General features: G+C 30.7%; 1 protein-coding gene and 2 pseudogenes across 1 annotated transcript; all 3 read left to right on the forward strand.

Annotated features, from left to right (window-relative positions):
* The first annotated feature begins 1,233 nt into the window (after positions 1-1,233).
* LOC113867611 (metalloendoproteinase 1-like) lies at positions 1,234-2,157 on the forward strand. The gene has a single exon (XM_027503011.1). It carries the CDS (start codon positions 1,234-1,236, stop codon positions 2,155-2,157), a length of 924 nt encoding a protein of 307 aa, XP_027358812.1.
* A 2,530-nt stretch (positions 2,158-4,687) lies between these two features.
* Positions 4,688-7,432, forward strand: LOC113867741 (annotated as a pseudogene).
* Positions 7,433-10,381: 2,949 nt separating this feature from the next.
* Positions 10,382-12,317, forward strand: LOC113867739 (annotated as a pseudogene).
* Positions 12,318-21,361: the final 9,044 nt, after the last annotated feature.

The following is a 21,361-nucleotide window of genomic DNA, read 5'->3' on the forward strand; positions in this document are numbered from 1 at the left end:
TCTAAGTATTATTAGATAATATTGAGTTCATTTTGTCATTTGCTACTTCTTTCCAACTTTGATTAAAGGCAGATTTCACTAGTTCAAAATCTTGATGGAATTTAGGGTTATAAATACCTTAAGTGATGAATAAAAATAAAAAGACTATATAATATTTAAAAACTTATATAGGTGCTTGCTATAGGCCTGATGATTATATATATATATTATACTGATGTAAGTTTGAAAACTCTTACATTCGATCTTAGTCTTTCATTTAACTTATATATAATTTATTACTTCACTAGCTATTAGATGTAAGTTAAATGAAATGTTTAGATTGAATATAAAAGTTTTTAGACTTACACCGGTGTAAGAGGATCTTTTTCCATAGAATATTAATGTTTTTTTTAACTAAATCACTAATTTTATTATTTATTAATATAAATTTTTTCTAACTAAATTTTTAAAAATATTTCTTTTTACTAATTAAATCATACATGTAACTAATAATTTAGAATTTCTCAAAGTCATATCTCTCTGCTTTGAGAGTTAATGGAGAAATGTCGCCTGCGTTTAAACCAATAGCTGTGTATATTGGTCTCCACGCTTGCACTATGGTTCTGTTACTTCATAATTTGGGTGGAATTATAGCCACCAACTAGTGCTTGCAAATTATCAACTGTATTATCATGATAAGTAAGAAAAAAAAGGCATAATTCTGAAAGAAAAAGATCAACTGACCTTAATCTTTGATTATTAATTTAAGTGATAACTGATATTGGCGATCCAAGACGAATAACAGTGAGTCTTCCTTTTTGGTCAAGTAAGAACAGTGTCTCAACCATCAGGTTTCATCAAGTGGGCTACAAGATCATGGATATGGTAATTAATTGCACGTTGAAAAATTAATGTAATTTTAAAATTATGATGTGTGTGATTTATTTTTATAAAAAATAAGCTGGTAAAATTATTTGATTGGATATTTAATTTGTTATTGTTTAAAGATAAGTTAAAAGAATAAAGTTAATATATAATAATAAATTACAATGTATTAAATAAAATGTGTAGATCAAGTATAAGTTTTTACTGGTACGTGAGAATATCCTTCTTCTCCTTGTATATATAATATAATATAATATCAGTTGTAAATGTATTGCACTTTCGATGTTGTGTATAAATAGGCATGAATCCATAGCACCAACCACCGAAACAATTAGAAGAATTAAACGGCCAAGTACCACTTTGGCAAGAATGGCTCTTATTCTTCCAATTAAGCTTTCATTCTCATTCCTTTTACTCTTTGTCATGAATCCATTTTCCTTTGTTGTGTCAAGATCCATAGAAGCCTCTGAACATGCATTCATCAAAACACTCAAAAACCTCGAGGGAGTTCACAAGGGACAAACGACAAAAGGCGTTAACGAACTCAAGAACTACCTCAAAAAATTTGGCTACCTAACAAACGACCAATATTATTCAAACGACTACTTCGACGAAACCGTTGAGTCTGCTCTAAAAAACTACCAAACATACCATAACCTACACGTCACCGGTCACATAGACACCGCAACGATAGAGAGAATGAGCCTCCCACGTTGTGGAGTGGCTGATATAATGACCCGCCATAAACGTAACGGGTTGGTGACGGTTGCAAACTATACCTTCTTCCCAGGGTCACCAACATGGGAAGACTCAAAGAGGGCACTTACGTACACTTATAAGTCAAGCGCTAACGTGTTAAGCATAGACATGGTGAGGGAAGCAGTGGAGAGTGCCTTTCAAAGTTGGTCAAAGGTCACTGACTTCACGTTTACCGAAATTGAGAGTGAGGATGACCCAGTTGACATAGTCATAGGGTTCCACCGTGGAGACCACGGTGATGGGTATCCTTTTGATGGGCCGGGCCAGGTTCTGGCCCATACTTTTGCCCCGGAAGATGGGAGATTGCATTGTGATGCTGATGAAAAATGGACCAATAACCCAAATGGTTCGAGGAGAAGAAAGCCCAGTGGCTTTGATTTGGAAACAGTGGCTTTGCATGAAATAGGTCACCTTATTGGTCTTGGACATAGTAGCAACCCTGACTCAGTTATGTTTCCCAGTTATGGAGGTGTAAGAAGGGATCTACGGCAAGATGATGTAGATGGCATACATGCTCTATATGGGTATAACTAGATTTCAACTTTATTTGGTGTCAAATATGATGTTATGTATAGTATGTGAGTGGGCAAGTTGTTAACTTGGCTGCTGCAAGTTGGCGCTTAGTTGCATGTAGCAATAGCTAAATAAGCCACCACATGCACTTGTAAAATTATCCTTGTGATGATAAGATAATTAACAAGTTGGCTCTAAGTTTGGAAATCATTTTATCTGATGCATAAAAGTTTCCTTTTTTAAAAAAAAAGAAATCACTCAAATTTCGAGGACTTTATACTTTCACATATCGTTCTTCAAGGTAACATACTAACAGTAAAAAGAAAAGGAAAGATAGTTAATTTTTTTGATTATTTTTCCCATACTTCTATTACATCTCTTGTAAAATATTAAATCACCCAACAATAAAAATAAAGCAAAGTAAAAAATATATATATATATATATATAATTTGAACTAACTAGATGAATCCAGAACATTAAACCAAATCAGATTATGTTGCTTTTAAGATTTTGGTTTTGGTTGAAATTGAACCAAATTAGTAAAACCAAATCATCTTAGTTAGGGTATTAGTTTTGTGTTTGAAACCTAATAACCCAGTATTCAACTAATTAAAACTATTTTCTTCATTTTTATTTCTTACAGGAACCATATAAATATTTTGGCTGAAAATAATGGTTGACCAAATCAATAAATTTACATTACGTACACTAGAATGGGACTTTAATAGCCATTCTATGCAACAATAGATGACTAAACCAATCAAATCACCATATTCGTTTTTAAAAGATTAAAAAATAGATTAATTTTTAAATATTCTTTTTCTAAAATAAGATTAAATGACACTTTTATTATTTTTATTTTCTATCTTTAAGAAACTAATGTAATTGATCCCAAATTTCTTAAAAATTAAAATGGTGTTTCACTCAACTTTACACACTATATTGTGACAAAAAGAAGCTAGTAGCTCTATGTTATTATTATTATTGTTATTATCAAACTTCACAACTCATAATAATAATTGTTTAAATTCAAATTGGCCCTTTAAACCGATAGTGATGCGCTACAGAAAGAACGGCTGCAGATATGATTCTTTTGACTTATACAACTGTGATTCTTTTGACTTATACAACTGTGATTTATGGGTTAAGCAGTTCAGACGCAAACATATTAATTAACATTTTTCAGATCAAGGCATTGCATCAATCTGTATGCGAAATCAACGAAAATATCAATAAAATAAATCAAACAAACACAACCCCAAACAGAAAAGAACAACACAATGCAAACAGCAATCTACGACTTTATTATCTAATTCGAGGTTAAAGTTGTGTGATGAGGCAAGGCACTGGATTGCAACATGTAGATTACTTAATTGATATTGTATCTTTATTTTATCAATAATGAGTATATATCAGTATATCTAAGAATGTAAATATATAATATTCAATTATTATTAACAGCATAAACTAAATTTTTATATACTAAAAAACAAATTCTTATGCAAATTCTTTAAAAGTCATTATTTTCTCATTCTCTCTCTATTACATTATTAATCTGATTTACATTTATTTCTTGTTTCTATCTTTCTCTGAATTGCAAAAATAAATAGAGTAATACTAGTAATATACCTTTTTTTTAATTAAAATTTATTAAAAATACAAAAATTATATAAGTCACACTCCTTTTTAGATTAGTGTTTTTTTATATTAAAAAAAGTAAGAGAGCAAATAAGATTTATATAAAAATTTTGTAATTTTTAATAAATTTTAGTGTGTTATAAAGAGTATTTTAAAGAATGTTAGAGAGTGTGTTGCTATTCTTAGCATTTTTCTCAAATAATTATATATGTAAAAATTTTATACCAATAATTTTTTAAAAAAATATATATACCTCTATATATTAAATATAAATTCTTATTAAAAATAATTATATAATATATTTTAATGTTTTAAGTTTAACAATATTTATACAATATAAAAAAACTCACTCATAATAAAAAATAATGTAAAAATTACGTTATTAATTATCAATTAAACCACATTTTCTCATATATATATATATATCATTTTAAAAATTGTGAAACGAGAGTTTATGTATATATCATCACACCGCAAATATTTTTCCCCTTTTACGTAGAAACATTAGCCGCTAACTTAGGATTTTTCCCTCTGTTTGTCTTTCTTTATCGTCTCAGTCCATGCATTTAATTGTCTGCCGACTTCATAATTTTCGTCTGAGCTTAAAATAATTACAAGAACATATTCAGCGCAGAACAACCATTTCTTTTTATTTTTCTTTGATCTTTTATTTTGTCCTTTTTAATTGTTCAATTGTGTTTGATGTCCTATCCGTGTGTGCAATAGTTTTGATATATATATATATATATATATATATATATATATATATATATATATATATATATATATATATATAGTAGTAGTAGTAGTATTAGTAGCTAGTAACTAGCAAAACATACGCATTCCACACATCAAACACTTATATTTCTCCCACAAGCCCTGCCACTCCTCCACACACAAACTTTAGCTAAAATGGATTTAGTTCTAAATTTCCTAAACACCACTACAATTGGACTCTTTTCTCTAACATTATTATTAGCCTTTTTATTTCTATTTCGTTCCTCCAAAGTTGGTCAAGGTAGAGAACCACCCCTGGCCTCAGGTGCATGGCCTATACTTGGTCACCTCATGCTATTGGGTGGTTCCCCAACAGCCCACAAGACTTTAGGTGCCATGGCTGATAAATATGGACCCTTTTTCACCATCAAGCTTGGTGCGAAACGCGCTTTGGTGCTAAGCAATTGGGAAATGGCTAAGGAATGTTACACCACAAACGACATCATCGTTTCCTCTCGCTCGAAGCTTGTTGCAATTGAACACATAGCTTATAACCAAGCCAGTTTTGGCTTTGCACCCCCCTATGGTCCATATTGGCGTGAACTACGTAAGGTTGTTACCATGTTCCTCTCAAACCGCAAAACGGAGCTACTAAGCCATCTTAGAGTCACCGAAGTTCAAACTTCGATTAAAGAGCTCTTTCATGTTTGGTGCAACACAAAGAATGAGAGTGGCTATGTGTTGGTGGAGATGAAGCAATGGTTCACACGGTTGGTTTTCAACATAGTGTTCCAAACGATGGCTAAGAAGCGTTATTTTGGTGAAACGGCAATGGTTAATGAGAAAGAAGCAGAGAAGTTTGTGAAGGCTTTGAGGGACTTCATGCACATGTTGGGTGTGTGCACTGTGGCTGATGCTGTTCCTATTTTGAGGTGGATGAATTTTTGAGTGAAAGCAATGAAATTAAAGAAACTGCCAAAGAATTGGATGTTATCTTAGATGATTGGTTGGTGGAGCATAAACAAAAGAGGCATTTGGGTGAAAAGGTTGAAAGTGACCAAGATTTCATGGACATGATGCTTTCGGTGCTTGATGGTGCAACAATCGAGGGGTTTGATGCTGGTACTATAAACAAAGCCACAACATTGGTATGTACATTCCTGTATTTATAGTTGTGTGAACTTAATATTGCTTCAAGTCGTATTTTATTTGCAATTTCCTTGTCAGCTTCTTCTTCTTATGAACTTTCCAAAGTCTTTTTCCTACCCTTTTTGGTTTAAAACCCAAATTGTCTGAGAGTCACTTAATATTTTAGTTGCGATTTCCTTGTTAGTTTCTTCTTCTCAATGCTCCAAATTCCTTTTTCACCTTTTCTTGGTTTAAAAACCCAATTATACGAAAGTCCTTTTACTTGTTCTTCTCTTATTCAATCAGCTTAGATCGAGCTAGATAGATTCATTTAAGGCATCAAATTCTTACAATTTCTTTTTAATACAAAAAAAAAGCTTCATATCACTTACGCTAATAGATATATGGGTTTCAATTTCTTTTTTTAATTTCTAGTCTTTAACATGTATTTTCGACAAGACCTAATATTGTTCAAGAAATGATTAAACATTAAATGTAAATATCTCTTTCATCATAATAAATTTTTTTATATCTTTATAATTTACATAACGTTTTTATTTATCAGAGAAATTGGTTTCCTTTGTAAATGCGGATCTACTGGAAAGAAATTGGCCAATTCTTGAATAGACATTTAAATGGCGTAAAATTTATAACAAAATTTTAATGTACAAAATAGCTTTGTTAATTTGTTTGCTGAAGCTAGGGGTGTTCATGTCCCATTCTATCCTGTCAATCTGGGTCAATTCCAGGTTAATTTTAATGCATATGTTTGGATTTTTAATATTAGACTTAATATATTTAAATTATAATTTGGTTTGTTATTTTAGCTCAGTTTAGTGTCTTTTAAAAGTTATATTTGTTAGGCTATTATGTATTATTAATAAAATTTTAAAGCTTAATAAATAATATTTATATTAATATTTATTTTAAAATAATGTTACAAAATATATATTAATTTTACTTTTGTACTTTATTAATTTTATAATTTAACTATATATAATGTTACAATTGATAAATTGTCTATAAATCGAGTTAATCCGGTACATGGGTCTTGACGAGGTCAAGTTTAGGTCCAAAGATCATGATTCTAAAAAATTTTAGATCGAGTGGAAACAAAGATAAGTGCGTCCCAACATAAATCCTTAACTAGAGCATGCTTCCTAATTAGAAAACGTGTACTTGATTTGCAGGCATTGATGTTGGGAGCAACAGACACAAGCACTGTCACTCTTACATGGGTGATGTGTTTTTTTATTGAGAAATCCTCTTATTTTAGAAAAAGTAAAAGAAGAAATCAGCATCAAAATTCCAGAAGAAAGATTTATAAATGAGTCAGATATAAGTAAGCTATACTATACCTTCAAGCTGTAGTTAAAGAGACATTAAGGTTGTATTCACCAGGCCCTCTCTCAGCACCTCGTGAATTCACAGAAGATTGCATTTTAGGTGGCTATAATATTAAAAAGGGAACTCGACTAATTACAAGTTTATGGAAAATCCACACTGACCCTAGTATTTGGCCAGATCCATTGGTATTTAAGCCAGAAATATTCCTTACTACTCACAAAGATATTGATGTTAGAGGCCATCATTTTGAATTGTTACCATTTGGAAGTGGCAGAAGAATTTGTCCAGGAATATCCTTTGGCCTTCATGTGATTTATTTAACCTTGGCTAATTTTTGCACTCTTAAATAAATCTAAAGAACCTATTGATATGACTGAAACGCTTGGAATGACAATGGAAAAGGCTACTTCGCTGGAGATTCTTGTTAAACCATGTTTGTCTCCAAAGTATTATGAAACCATGTGATGGTAGTATATGTTAGCTAGGGTTCGTTGTTCTTATGTTCCAATAATTCAGTCGAAACCGTAATATTTGTAATTTTAAGTTTATCATGAAATATTGTTATGGTTTGTTAATAAATAGGAACTTCTAATATTGGAATTGAGACTAGAGATGTCTTATATATCTGGTCTTGTGTTCATTATTTTGTTGTATATGTATTTATATGCATTATTTAATATATTTTCCTTTGTCCCTAGTAAATTTAGAAGAGATTTTACTTATCCCTGAATTGTTTGAATATTTTTAAAGACAAATTAACCCATCATATATAGGTTTAGTTATACCCGACATCCTTTTAAATTCTTTTTATTTCTTAATAAATATCTATATTATTGCACGGATATATTTATTAGTCTTAATTAAGTACTTATACAGTATCCTTGACCTAGACACTTTTAGTAATTTATTAACGAAGATTTACAAGATGCTTCTATAAGACTATAACACAACACATTGACAAGCCTCACTGTAAAGTTTGGCCTTGGGAAGGGCAATTGCAATAACTTTTTAGATAATTAATGTAAATGATGACAGTGAAAGAGGAAAAGGACTTCAGACTTAAGATAATGAATATAAAATTTATATATACTTATTCTATATTTACACAATGTATTAAAATTAAGCTCATATTTTAATATATTTTTATTAAATATTAAAAAATGTTAGCCTCACTGTACAGAGTCGACGATAAATAAATAATAATAAAATTTTATTAAAAAGAGAAATATTTTATATTTTTATAATTTTAATATAATAAATATATATTTTATAAAAAAAATTCTATTTATAAATGTTTAAACTCAATCAGGGATGAGTTTAACAAAATCATTAAATAATTTAAATGATATAAAAATGAACTTTTGGTGTAAAAAAATAAATGAAAGTTTATTTAACACTCTGAAGTTATTAATTAATTGAATTAATTGGTTTTTATTTTCATTTTAAATAGTACTCAAGTACTGCAAAAACGATCTCATAAATATATAGAACATTAATATATATTATCAATTAATAACAAAAAATAAAATATATAATACATTGTTTTATAATATAGACCTTAAATTTTTTTTTACTAACAATTTAAATTTTGTTGGACAACTAAACCAACAATAGTTATCCTAGCACTTGTCTTTAAGGCAAGGATTAATCACTTATAAAAATAAATTATTATTATTTTGTAATACTTTTACTTTTATTTTATGTAAATATTGATATTTCATATTTAAAGATTATGAATACCCCCCTAAAAGAAATTGTCGTTTGTTAAACCTTAACATCGAATTAGCTTTTGTAAATATAATTTTTTTCTAACAAAAATTGAATTGTTGGTATAAATATGTTTAGTTTATGTTAACAATATAATAGATTATACTAATGAATAACTTTATCAGTAAAAATATTTCTATATACTACTTATATATAAATGTTAGTATATTGCATTCTTTGTTAATATAAACCTTTAAATTCTCAGTAATAATTTAATTTGTTGTTAGATATGTTTATATTTATCCTAACATCTAACCAATTTTTATAGAGTTAAGGATATATTTTGTGATTTATTTTTTATATGTGAGAATGATAAAGTTGGGCCTTGAAACTATCTGTGAATAATTATGATTAAAAGTTTTTTGAGATCATATAATCACTTAAAAAATATTTTGCAACTTTTACATATAATTCACACAACTCAAATCTTAATTTTGACAATTCATGATAAGCTTTAATGGTTGATATTTGTTTTTGTATTCTCACGTAAAAGAGTATAAGATCAAATGACATTTTATGATCGTTTTCCACGTTGAATTTAGTTATCCATGAATATGACTGTGAGATGAAGGATAGAGAAGCAACTAATCTTGACGCTAATAATTTTAAAACCATAAATTTATCTAAGATCGATGTAACTTCGTCAAACTATTCTTGATGTGGAAAAGTAAGACTTCAAATGTAAATTGTATAGATAGAAAATGTTTTATGAACATAAAATTCAGACAATATTTTCTTTTTTTAATTTGGAGTTGTAATTTTAAGATGTCTATACATAAAAAATAAATAAATAATAGATAAAATAATTATATATAATATTTTTATATTTAAATAATAAAAATGATAGACTAATAAATAATGGATAAATAGATGAAATGGATACATTTGTTAAAATGTCATATAAACAGTGCAAAATGTTTCTAGAGGCGTTTGACAACAAAATATTCAACATCACCCTCTAGAGGAGAACTGGCGTTCTCCTGTTCTTGTCTAATTTCGTTAGTTTGTATCTTATCCTTCCTTGTCTGATTATTTATTCTTCATAGAATTTTATAACACTTTATATACAAAAAGCAATAATTTCTGGAATAAAAGTGCAAATTATTAGGTGAGGCAAACGAGTAACCCAAAAGTATTATATTAACAAAAAACCATTTAATCCATCACATGCTTTTATTTTTAATTGTATTGATGAATATATTTTACTATATATATATTTATTTATTTATTTATTTCCATTCTACTGTGGTATCATTTAATTTGTATATTATATAAATAAGTTATAATTTAGACAGTAAACAAAACTGAGCTGCCAAATTTGAAAACGAAAGAAATAAATCGAATTCAACATCCAACTCTGGACTCTCTAGACTCTCCACTGTCGAGGTGCTGTCCAGTTTTTGCCCAAAGTAGAAATAGTCAAATCCTTCCTCAACAAGTTCCATACGTTGCTGTCTGTTCTAGAAAAATAAACTTATTATTATAACACTTTGTTACACATTTTGATAATTCTCCAACGACTCCAAATTTTGTTTTGTGCAATCATGCACCTATTCACCTAATCCTAGACGCATCTCTACCATAAAAGAAGAAAGAAATAGAGCTCTAAGAGCAAGTGATCCTCCAATTCCACCATAACTAGCTAAAATGGATTTAGTCCTAAATACTCTAAATACTACTGCCATTGCACTATTTTCTCTAATTGTTTTATGTTTCTTTCTCTACCATCGCTCCAAAGGTAGAGAGGCTCCAACAATTTCAGGTGCATGGCCAATACTTGGTCACCTTCCAATGTTAAGTGGTTCACAAACACCCCATAAGACTTTGGGTGCTTTGGCTGATGAGTATGGACCCATATTCAACATCAAGCTAGGTGTTAAACCGGCTTTGGTAGTTAACAATTGGGAAATGGCTAAGGAATGTTTCACCACAAACGACATCGTCGTTTCCTCTCGCCCTAAGCTTCTTGCCGTTGAACTCGTCCTATAACCAAGCTTTTATTGGTTTGGCACCGTATGGGACATACTGGCGTGAATTACGTAAGATTGTTACCTTTGAGTTTCTCTCAAACCGTCGAATTGAGCAACTAAGCCACGTGCGTGTCTCCGAGGTTCAAACTTAGATTAAAGAGCTTTTTAATGTTTGGTGTAGTAAAAAGAACGAGTCTAACTATGTTTTGGTGGAGATGAAACAATGGTTTTCCCATTTGATATTCAACATTGTTATTCGAATGATGGTTGGTAAGAGATATTTTGGTGTCATGGATGTGGCCAATGACGAAAATGCACAAAGGTTTATGAAAAATATAAGAGAGTTCATGCGTTTGATGGGGACTTTCACGGTGGCTGATGCTATTCCTTTTCTAAGATGGTTGGATTTGGGGGGTCATGAGAAGGCCATGAAAGAAACTGCTAAGGAATTTGACAAAGTGTTGAGTGAATGGTTAGAGGAGCATCGCCACCAGAGGGATTTGGGTGAAAAGGTTGTGAGTGATCGAGATTTCATGGATTCGATGCTTTCAGTGCTTAAGGACACACAGATTCATGGGTTTGATGCTCATACCATATGCAAAGCCATAACATTGGTAAGTGTATTATAGTGTGATATTAGTACTTACATTTAATGACTTGGCTAAATTGCATCTTCTGTTTTTATATTTAAACTCGCCCACAATTAGATTCATCAAGTGGCCAAACTTGTCCTTATATATAATAAAGAAGAAAATAGGAAATTTATGAGTACTATTGAAACCAGGTATAATTATAAAATAAGAAACATTACTTATTTTTATATGTATTTTTATTTAATTGAATTAAATAATGAACCATATTTTGAAAAAATTAAGACTATGACAAATACCAAGAATTGAATATTCAAGATCTATATTTAATTTCTTTTTCTTAGATAATTGAATTATTATTTTTATTGAATTTAACTTGAACTTATTTTTCAGGAATTAATTTTGGGAGGAACTGACTCAACCTCTACTACCCTCACGTGGGCAGTGAGTTTATTATTGAGAAATCCTCTTGTATTGGAAAAGGCTAAAGAAGAAATTGACACACAAATTGGAAAAGAGAGATGCATAACTGAGTCAGATATAAGTAAACTTGTATATCTTCAAGCTGTAGTTAAAGAGACATTAAGATTGTATCCACCAGCTACTCTCTCAACACCTCGAGAATTCACAGAGAATTGTACTATTGGTGGCTACCATGTGAAAAAGGGAACTCGATTAATTCCAAACTTATGGAAGATCCACAGAGACCCAAGTGTTTGGTCAGATCCATTGGAGTTCAAACCAGAAAGGTTTCTTACCACTCACAAAGATGTTGATGTCAGGGGTCATCATTTTGAGTTGTTACCATTTGGAAGTGGGAGAAGAATTTGTGCTGGAATGTCCCTTGGCATGAATATGGTTCATTTCACTTTGGCTAATTTCTTGCATTCCTTTGAAATTTTGAATCCATCCACTGATCCTATTGACATGACTGAAATATTTGGATTCACCAATACAAAAGTTACTCCACTTGAGATTTTGGTTAAACCACGTTTGTCTGCAAGCTATTATGAAACTTTGTAATCCCTATGTTAGTAATGTGATCCACGTTTGATTCTTATTATTTGTTTGTTAAATTGTTTGATGTTTTGCAATCTATTTTGCGTTGAACTGCGCTTGTCTTTGAAAATGTAATGCAATCATGTGATAGTTTTAGTCCTAGCAATAAGGTGTATCACCAATTTCACTTAGTTATCATGAAACGATGTAATACTGTTTTGAATTTATTTTTATTCATGTGTTATTTGAGTTGCAATTTAGCAGTGAAAAGATATATATAATAAAAGAAGAAATAGAGGGGGCCTTGGCCCCTTGGCAGTTGGATTGTTTGACGAAGACAATCGTTAACTTTTGGAGGAAGTTGCAAGCAATTAATTAAACTTATTCATGAATTTTAAAGCTCTTAGTATTTATTTTATTTTATTTTATTTTATTGTGCTGGTGTATGTATCTCATTTTTTATTAAAAAAATTATTAATATCAGCATTTAATTATTAAAAAATATATATTAAGAGGTGTCTTGTGAACCTTATAATAAACTGGCATGTACTAGTGGATTTACAATTATGTCAAGAGGATAAGTCAAAAAAGGCCAGAGAATCAAATATAGAATAGCACCTAAAAAGACAGTAATATAGAGCATTAATTTTCGAATAATTTGAGTATTCTCTCTCTCTCTCTCTCTTCTTTACCTATATTATTTCTTATATAGATATCTTCAGAACAAATTGATACATAAAAAAGCTTAATTTTAAATAGGCTAATCAAGTTGTGTTTTTATGTTCTTGACCGAAAAAAAAAAAGTTGTGTTTTATCTTAAACATACGATAACAAGACGAGGCAATTTGTTTAATTTGATTGATTGTTCAGAAAAACAAAATTAATATGATTGAATATGGCGCTATTAATGTAAAGCCGAAAAGACCAAGAAACAAACGTAACTATTTGATCTTCATCCAAATGATAGACCACAATGCATCAAATGATAAGTTTTACAGGGAGAGAGAAGCATATCATGTGAAAGGCAAGTCAAGCCAAGCAAAGAAAACACTATATTTCGTGCAACGTAAAGGACCCATGTGTTTGTGACTAAAACAGATCAACAACTCCTTAGCGAGAGAGAGTTTATTCCTTAAAATTATTGCACTTGTGAGAATCTTATTTATCAAGAAATAGTAAGAAAAAGCTAAGACTTTCCAAAGGGTGTGAGTTCAAAATTTTGTATAGAATGAGGATTCTATCAATGAGTGGATCTGCTTCTTGTTTCGGGAAAGATTTAGCAAAATAGAATAAGCTGAGTTGGATGAATATTGTCCTTATAACGTCACCAAATCAACACCAAGAATCACGTCTTCTTCTCATGTAAATAAGTTTCTTATCCATTCAGGTGTGTTTAGATGTGAGAAAAAAAAAAAAAGATAAAAGAAGTAGGGTGAAAAGAAATTGAATAAAAAAAGGTTAAAATTAAGTATCTTTTAAGATTGTTTAATTGGATTTAGAGAAAAAACAAAAAGAATAAAAAGTTAATTTTTTTTGTATAGTTGAAAATAATAAAAAATAAAATGTATATAAATAAAAAGTTAATAATCTTGAAATATGTGTACTAACTTCAATTCTATCTTCAACAATATATATATATATATATCATCTCTGTTTTCTTTTCTCATATTTATTTTATAGGACTAAATGAGTAGAAATGGCTTCAAGGATATATTTGAATTGAAAGAAAAAGATGGAAAAGCGTGGAAATGTGGAATCAAATAGAATCTTATAATCCAAATACCATTATGCTTTGTGATCTATTCTATGTCAATTAAATTGCACCAGTCTTTGAAAATGTTATATAAACATGTGATAGTTTTGGTCCTAGCAAAGCATCTCATTGCTTTCATTCAGATGTCATGAAATCATGCATATGATCCTACAGTGAATTTTTTTCCAAAGAAGAAAGAAAAAGTTACTTTAATTTATCTGTTTACAAATTTTAAATGATAATAATAAATATTTTTATTAATATTTCTTTTACAAAATATGAAAATTGTTAACTTTAAGTTTTAAATTGAGTTTCATAATAATAATCATCATAATAGTTTTAATAAATTTGTTTTATTATACTTATATAAGTGTAATGTAATAAATATTTTTTTATTAATAAAATTATTAGTTTTAAAACTTCAATTTAACTTTAAGAATTAAAATTAATAATTAATAAATTATTTATATTATTTAACAGTTTAAAGATAAAAAATATTAACAAAAAATTAATAAATTTAACAACTCTCTATAATAAATAATATAATTTTAATCTCTTTAATTTTTCCCTCTTCAGTAACTAATAGAGGTAGTATAATCAAAATCAAAGATTTTATAAATAAATAAATAAATTTAAATCTATAATCTAATCAAAATTGAAGGTGAATTTTAAAAAGTTAAAACTCATCTTTAAAAGATTTTTGATATATATATATATATATATATATATATATATTTATTTTGTTTGAGATATTATATTTATTAGAGTTAAAAAATAAGTATCTAAGTAAAGTAGTTTGAAGAAAAAAATTACAATTTTAGCATTTTTATACAAAAAAAGGTAAGACGTAAGAAGAAATCTTTAAAATTACAAACCGAGACAGTCCTATTTTTATTTAGGCTTAATTATATTTTTAGTTTCTATAAATATTGGATATTCTGTAATAAGTTCTTATAAAAAATTTTGTTAGAATTTAGTCTCAGAAAAATTGGGATTTAATTACTCCCGTCAATTTCTTTCTATTAAATTTTGAGCTTGCTAAGAGAGAACCAGCTCAGCAGTCTTACATGGCAACATGTGCATGTCATGTTATTTATTTATTATTATTTAAAATTACATAATTACAAATAAGTCTTTGAACATATTTTACATAATTCCATAAAAGTTCCTCTAACTTTTTTTCTTTTTTCTTCTCGCACCCCCTCTCCTCCCTTTCCCCACACCCCCTCCTCTACCCCATTCCTCTCCCTCCTTTCCCCTTCCCCACACCCCCACCTTTACCCCATTCTCCCCTCTTCCTCCCCAATCCCTACCCCACCTCCTCTCCTCTCTAAGCCATGCAGCAAAGAATTTTCACAAGTCAAAGTAGTAATGTGCTTGGATAGAATAATCAAAAGCAAAATAGCATGATCACTAAAGTTAAATCAACTTCTAAAATAGATTTTAATAAGTCAACAACACAAGCTTCATCTTCAGAAAGTTCTACTGGAACAAGGAAGACAAAGAAACAAAGGTGCTATAAATACCAAAATTCAGCCAAAAAAGTCAAGCATTAGGACAATTGATAACTAAAAGAAGTTTCCACCATTCAAAATAGAGGGTATCCACTACTAGAAAAGTGTTATTTACAGATGGATAATATTCGTCTGTAATACAGACAAAATTACAGACAGATTTGTGATTATTTTTTTTTAATTTTTAAAAAATTCATCTGTAAATTCATCTATATTACAAACGAATAATAGTCGTCTGTAGTTTGCCCGCCATTTGGCGCGAAACTATATAGACAAGAATTACAAAAGAATTTTTTCGTCTGTAATTTAAAAATTAGGGAGAAATTGGGAGCAGGAGTTACAGACGAATTTTTTCATCTGTAAATATTACCCTTTTTAAGCGACTTTTCATGTCGCTATTTACAGACGGAATCCGTCTGTAAATGGACTTGACGAGTTTACAGACAGAAAAATTCATCTGTAAATGGACATTTAAAACTCACCGTTTCATTAAACCATTTACAGACGGATTTTTTCGTCTGTAATGTCTAAAACCCATAAAAACACTCCTCCCCCTACCCTTTCCTCATTTTTTTTATAAATCTCTCTTTCTCTCTTTCTCTCTCTCTCTCTAGGAGCTCAATTTTTTTGCCTTTGTGAGTGATTGGAGCATTTGTTTGTCAAATAATTTGCATCATTGTGTTCTTGGTATGATACTCTAACTTTTAATTAGTTTAGTTTTTTTATTTTTTATGTATTTTAGAGACTTAAAATTTCTAAGATAAAGTTGTAGGATTGGAGATTGTATAACTGGGAGAAGGGTATAGAGGTCTTTCTCTGAACCTGATTATTATATGCTGTGAGATTGTTTGTGTTTGTGGAGTTTGTAGAATATGCATGTTGTGGAGTTACAAGGGGATGTGCTCTAGAACGGTTTAGGATTGTGATGTGTTTGTGTTTTATGTATCGATTAATATATTGTTATATAATATATTAGTTATGTGTGGTGAAATTTTGATTTATGTAAAAAAGTGGTAAACAAATGTAAGGAAATTGAAATGTATTAAGGGAGATTCTGCCAAAATTTATATAAAAAATTTGTGTAATGTATAATTGAAGGTTGATACCACATTATGTATTTGTATTAGGTTAATATAGTTCTTGATCCAGATGTTTCTCAAAAATCGTCAGTGGATGTATGATAGGTTGCACCCAAGTCAGGGGGGAATAAAATCAGAATTCTTTGAGGATGTAGAGGAATTTATACGTATCTGTTATAATTCGCAGCAATTCATCACCAACCAAAAAGTTAGGTGTCCATGTTCTAAGTACAAGTGTAGAAAGTTTTTGGATATTGATTCAATTAGATATGATTTGTATAAATTTGGATTTAAACATGATTATTGGATATGAACTGAGCATGGAAAAGTAGTTAATGTGAAAAATCAAGTAGGCAATTCAAATATATTGCAATCAGGTGAGGATATAGGTAATATAAGTTGGGAAGAAAGCAGTAGTCGTTATCAAGAAATGATTTATGATGTTGTTGGTCCTCAATTTAGAATTTTTTGTGATTTTGAAGCTGAACAAGAACCTAATGTAGAGGATGCAAAGTTTTATAATGTTTTAGAAGCAGCAAACAAGCCTTTATAGGATGGGTGTGTGCATTTAGAGCTATCTTTAGCTGTAAGAATGTTAAGTATAAAGTCAGAAGGCAATCAAAGTAAGAATTCATTTGATCAATGGGCTATATTAATTAGTGAGCTTAGTCTCCAACCTGACTCTATCTCAAAAGACTTTTACCAAGCAAAAAAGTTAGTTTTCAAACTTGGATTAAAAGAAGTCAAAATTAATTGTTGTTTGAAAGGTTGCATGCTGTATTATAAAGATGATGTTGTTTTGACCAATTACAAATTCTGTGGAGAGCCTAGGTTTAAACCAAGAAGAGGTGGTAGAAGTGGTAAACATAAAGATGTACCGCAAACTAGAATGCATTATTTGCCTTTGATTCCTAGGCTAAAAAGGTTGTATGCATCTATGAGTTCAACTCCTTACATGACGTGGTATACTAAAAATAAAAGGAGTGATGGGATAATGACTCATCCATCTCATGATGAGGCTTGGCAACATTTTGATCAAGTGTATCCTGAGTTTGCATCTGATCCTAGAAATGTAAGGTTAGGTTTATGTGCTGATGGGTTCGCTCCAAACAATCAATTTAATAAACCATATTCTTGTTGGCATATTGTGGTTACACCTTTTAATCTTTCTCCTAATGAGCATGAAAAATCCATATTTATTCTTGATTGTATAATTCCTGGTCCAAAAAATCCAAAGGCTAAAATTGATGTATACCTTCAACCTTTGATTAATGAGTTGAAATAGTTATGGTGTGAGGGTATAGTAACTTATGACCTATCAAGGAAGCAAAATTTTAATATGAAGGCATCACTGATGTGGACGATAAATGATTTTCCTGCTTATGGAATGTTGTCTGGATGGATGACTCAAGAGAAATTAGCATGCCCAATTTGTATGGAGGATACAAAGGCATTTACTCTAAAACATGGAGGAAAAAATTCATGATTTCATTGCCATAGGAGATTTTTAGATCTGGAACATCCTTATAGGTGTTGAGCCTACAAATTTAGGAAAGCAACTGTTGAGAATGAGGACTCTCCCGTCTGTTTAAATGGTCATCAAGTATAGGATAGAGTTAGACACTTGCCAAAAATAATAGAAGTAGGAAAATCCATTAAGTTTCCTAGTTATGGAATGACACATAATTGGACCAAACTAAGTATATTCTAGGAGTTCCCATATTAGAAAGATAACTTAGTTCGTCATTGTTTATATGTGATGCATGTGGAAAAAAATATATTTAACAATATCATGAATATTGTAATGGATACTGATTGAACTAAAGATAATGTTAAGGCAAGGCAAGATTTAGAAGAATATTGTAAGCGTTCAGAATTGAGGTTAGAACAACTTGCAGATGGTCGATGGTCAAAGCCAAAGGCAAGTTACACTTTGACTTTACCACAAAGACAAGATGTATGTAAGTGGGTGAAAGACTTAAAAAAGCCTAACAGTTACGCTTCAAACCTCGGTCGTTGTGTGAATGTTGAACAAGGAAGATTTTTTAGAATGAAAAGTTATGATTGCCACATATTCATGAAGTGTCTTCTACCTGCTGCATTTAGGGAACTACCTGACTATGTTTGGAAGCCATTGACTGAGTTAAGTGAGTACTTTAGGGACCTGTGTTCACCTACTCTCAGGGTTGAAGATCTATTAGTTATGGAGAAAAATATTCTTGTGATTTTGTGCAAATTAAAGAGAATACTTCCCCCTGGTTTCTTTGACTCCATGGAGCACTTGCCTATATACTTAGCGTATGTATGTAGGCCAGTACAATACAGGTGGATGTATCTGTTTGAACGAGAAATTGGAGGGTTCAAAAAGACTGAGAAAAATAGAGCTTAAGTGGAAGGATCCATATGCTAGGCATATATATCAAAGGAGACATAAAACTTTTGCACATACTATTTCGAACCTCATGTTCAATCTAGGAGGACTCTGGTTGGTCGAAATGATGATGGGGGAGAAAGCAGTAATGAGCCAACTCTATCTATATTCAACCAACCAGGTCGTGTATTTGGAAAATGTGAAGAACGATGGATCTTAGGTGATGAATCAGATGCTGCACACTTGCACATCTTATTAAATTGTGATGAAGTTCAACCATTTAGAACGTAAGTGACTTATGATTGCTTTAATGACTTTTTTCGATCATGGTGATTCAAATCTAATTAATGATGTTGCAATGTTTACAGATATTTTGAACAATTATATGGTCATGAATCCCTTAATCAATTTCCATCATAGTTTAAAAGTTATGTACATCATGAAATTTTTCTAACAATTTAGTTTATCGACTTTTTAATATTATTCTGTATTCAATCAATTGACATATTTAATGGTATGTATAGGCGCGTGATCCTAGTAATGGTATCACAAATCTTGACCTATATAACTTGTCCAGAGGTCCAAAAAATAAAGCATATTGTTGGCCAATTTACTTTGTTAATGGATATAAATTCCAAACTGTTGAATCATGTAAAGGGAGAAAAACAGATAATAGTGGGGTTAGTGTGATAGGAAATTCAAATGATGGTGACTATGATTGGTATGGAAAACTTCATGAAATAGTTGAGCTTGAATATGCTGGTGAAACCATAAAAAGGATTGTCTTATTTAAGTGTGAATGGTTTGATCCAACACGTCTAATAGGGACACGTAAATATAACCATTACAATATAATTGAGATTAACCATACCATAAGATTTAAAGGCTTTGACCCTTCATCATTGCACAAAATGCAAGACAAGTATATTTCTTATCTTACCCTAGAAAATGTAATAAAAGTTGGAGGATTGTAATAAAAGCTAAACCAAGGGGTCGAATTGAAAGTGGTGAAGTAGGTGATGAAGATGCATATCAAATTGATGACTTAATCCCTTCACGTGTAGTAATAGACATTGTTGTCTCTCCAAATTTATCTTCTCCTTTGAATGAAATTGAAATAATTGACCCTCCTACCCAAGTTTTGAGAAATAATGAAATGAATGACATGACTGAAGAGGAGGGGGAAGGATTTATGGATGAACTTTCATCAAGTGATGATGAAGGTAGTCTTGAACTATCAGAGTAAATAAGGTAAATTAAGTAGGTTTGTCAATTTACTATGTTTTCATGACTATTTATTTTGAGTTATCACTAATATTAATCATATTTTATAGCGATTATGGTTTTTGTCTCTAAACATATATTGTATTTGATTCAGATATGGCAGGTAAAGGTAAGAAGGGTGTTGCTCAGCATCCTGATCGTGATAACACTTCTTCACCCACCACTCCCACTTCGACCTCCACACTAGCTATAGTGCAGACCTCCCAGGTTAGGGGGCAAGAGCAATTTATCATGGTGCCCAATCCTGGGTATATTGCTCCTCCTTCTCTAGTACAGCGAGTTTCACACTTTGCACCGCTTACTACACAGGCCACACAATCACCTACTACACAGGGCACAGGAGAGGGATCCACTGTTGTCCCAGCTATAAGTGGGCAACAATCATCACAGACACAAACATCATCGAGATCGTTACAAACTTTGAGATGAGATGGGTCTACTTGGTAAGTTTCCTTCAAAATATGTTGAACATTGCATATTTTATGTGAATGTTATAATAATTGTTTTATTTTATTGTGTTATTAGTTGAATGCCACCACAGAAAGGTCTCCACCAAGTCACAGATACCATTAAGAAGATGTATGATGCGCCTTATACAATTTTTGCAAAGGTGCCGAAGGATACAAAGATGGAATGGTTCAAAGATTGGAAGGTAATAATAGTGTATTAATTTTAACTAAGTGTAATTATATATGATTGTTTGTACATCTTCTAATGAAATTGTATTTATATAGAGCAACTTCTTCATTCCCCTAGGACAAAAGGATGATTTTCAATGCCTGGAAGAGTCGCATTGCAAAGCAACTAAGACAGATGTACACTGAGGCTCGTTAGGACCCTTCTACTGCTGATTGGATAACACCCAACTTTTTTCATGCCTTGCAGGAGTATTGGAGTACGGATGAGTATAAAAATCTCTCCGTAAAGAACAAGACAAACAGGGGATTTAATAAGGGGGGATCACTACATACTGTTGGGTCTACAACTTTGGCTGACACTAAGGCAAACTTGGTATGTGATTTTAAAATTAATTTTACTCTATCTATAATTTCATATTTGAGATTGTG

The sequence above is a fragment of the Abrus precatorius genome, unplaced genomic scaffold (genome assembly GCF_003935025.1).
Source record: "Abrus precatorius isolate BTA unplaced genomic scaffold, Abrus_2018 Scaffold5, whole genome shotgun sequence".
In the NCBI taxonomy this organism is placed as follows: domain Eukaryota; kingdom Viridiplantae; phylum Streptophyta; class Magnoliopsida; order Fabales; family Fabaceae; genus Abrus; species Abrus precatorius.

Bases quoted from the DNA above. Each gene is read 5' to 3' on its own strand.
- LOC113867611 (XM_027503011.1), top strand. From the start codon at position 1,234: ATGGCTCTTATTCTTCCAATTAAGCTTTCATTCTCATTCCTTTTACTC.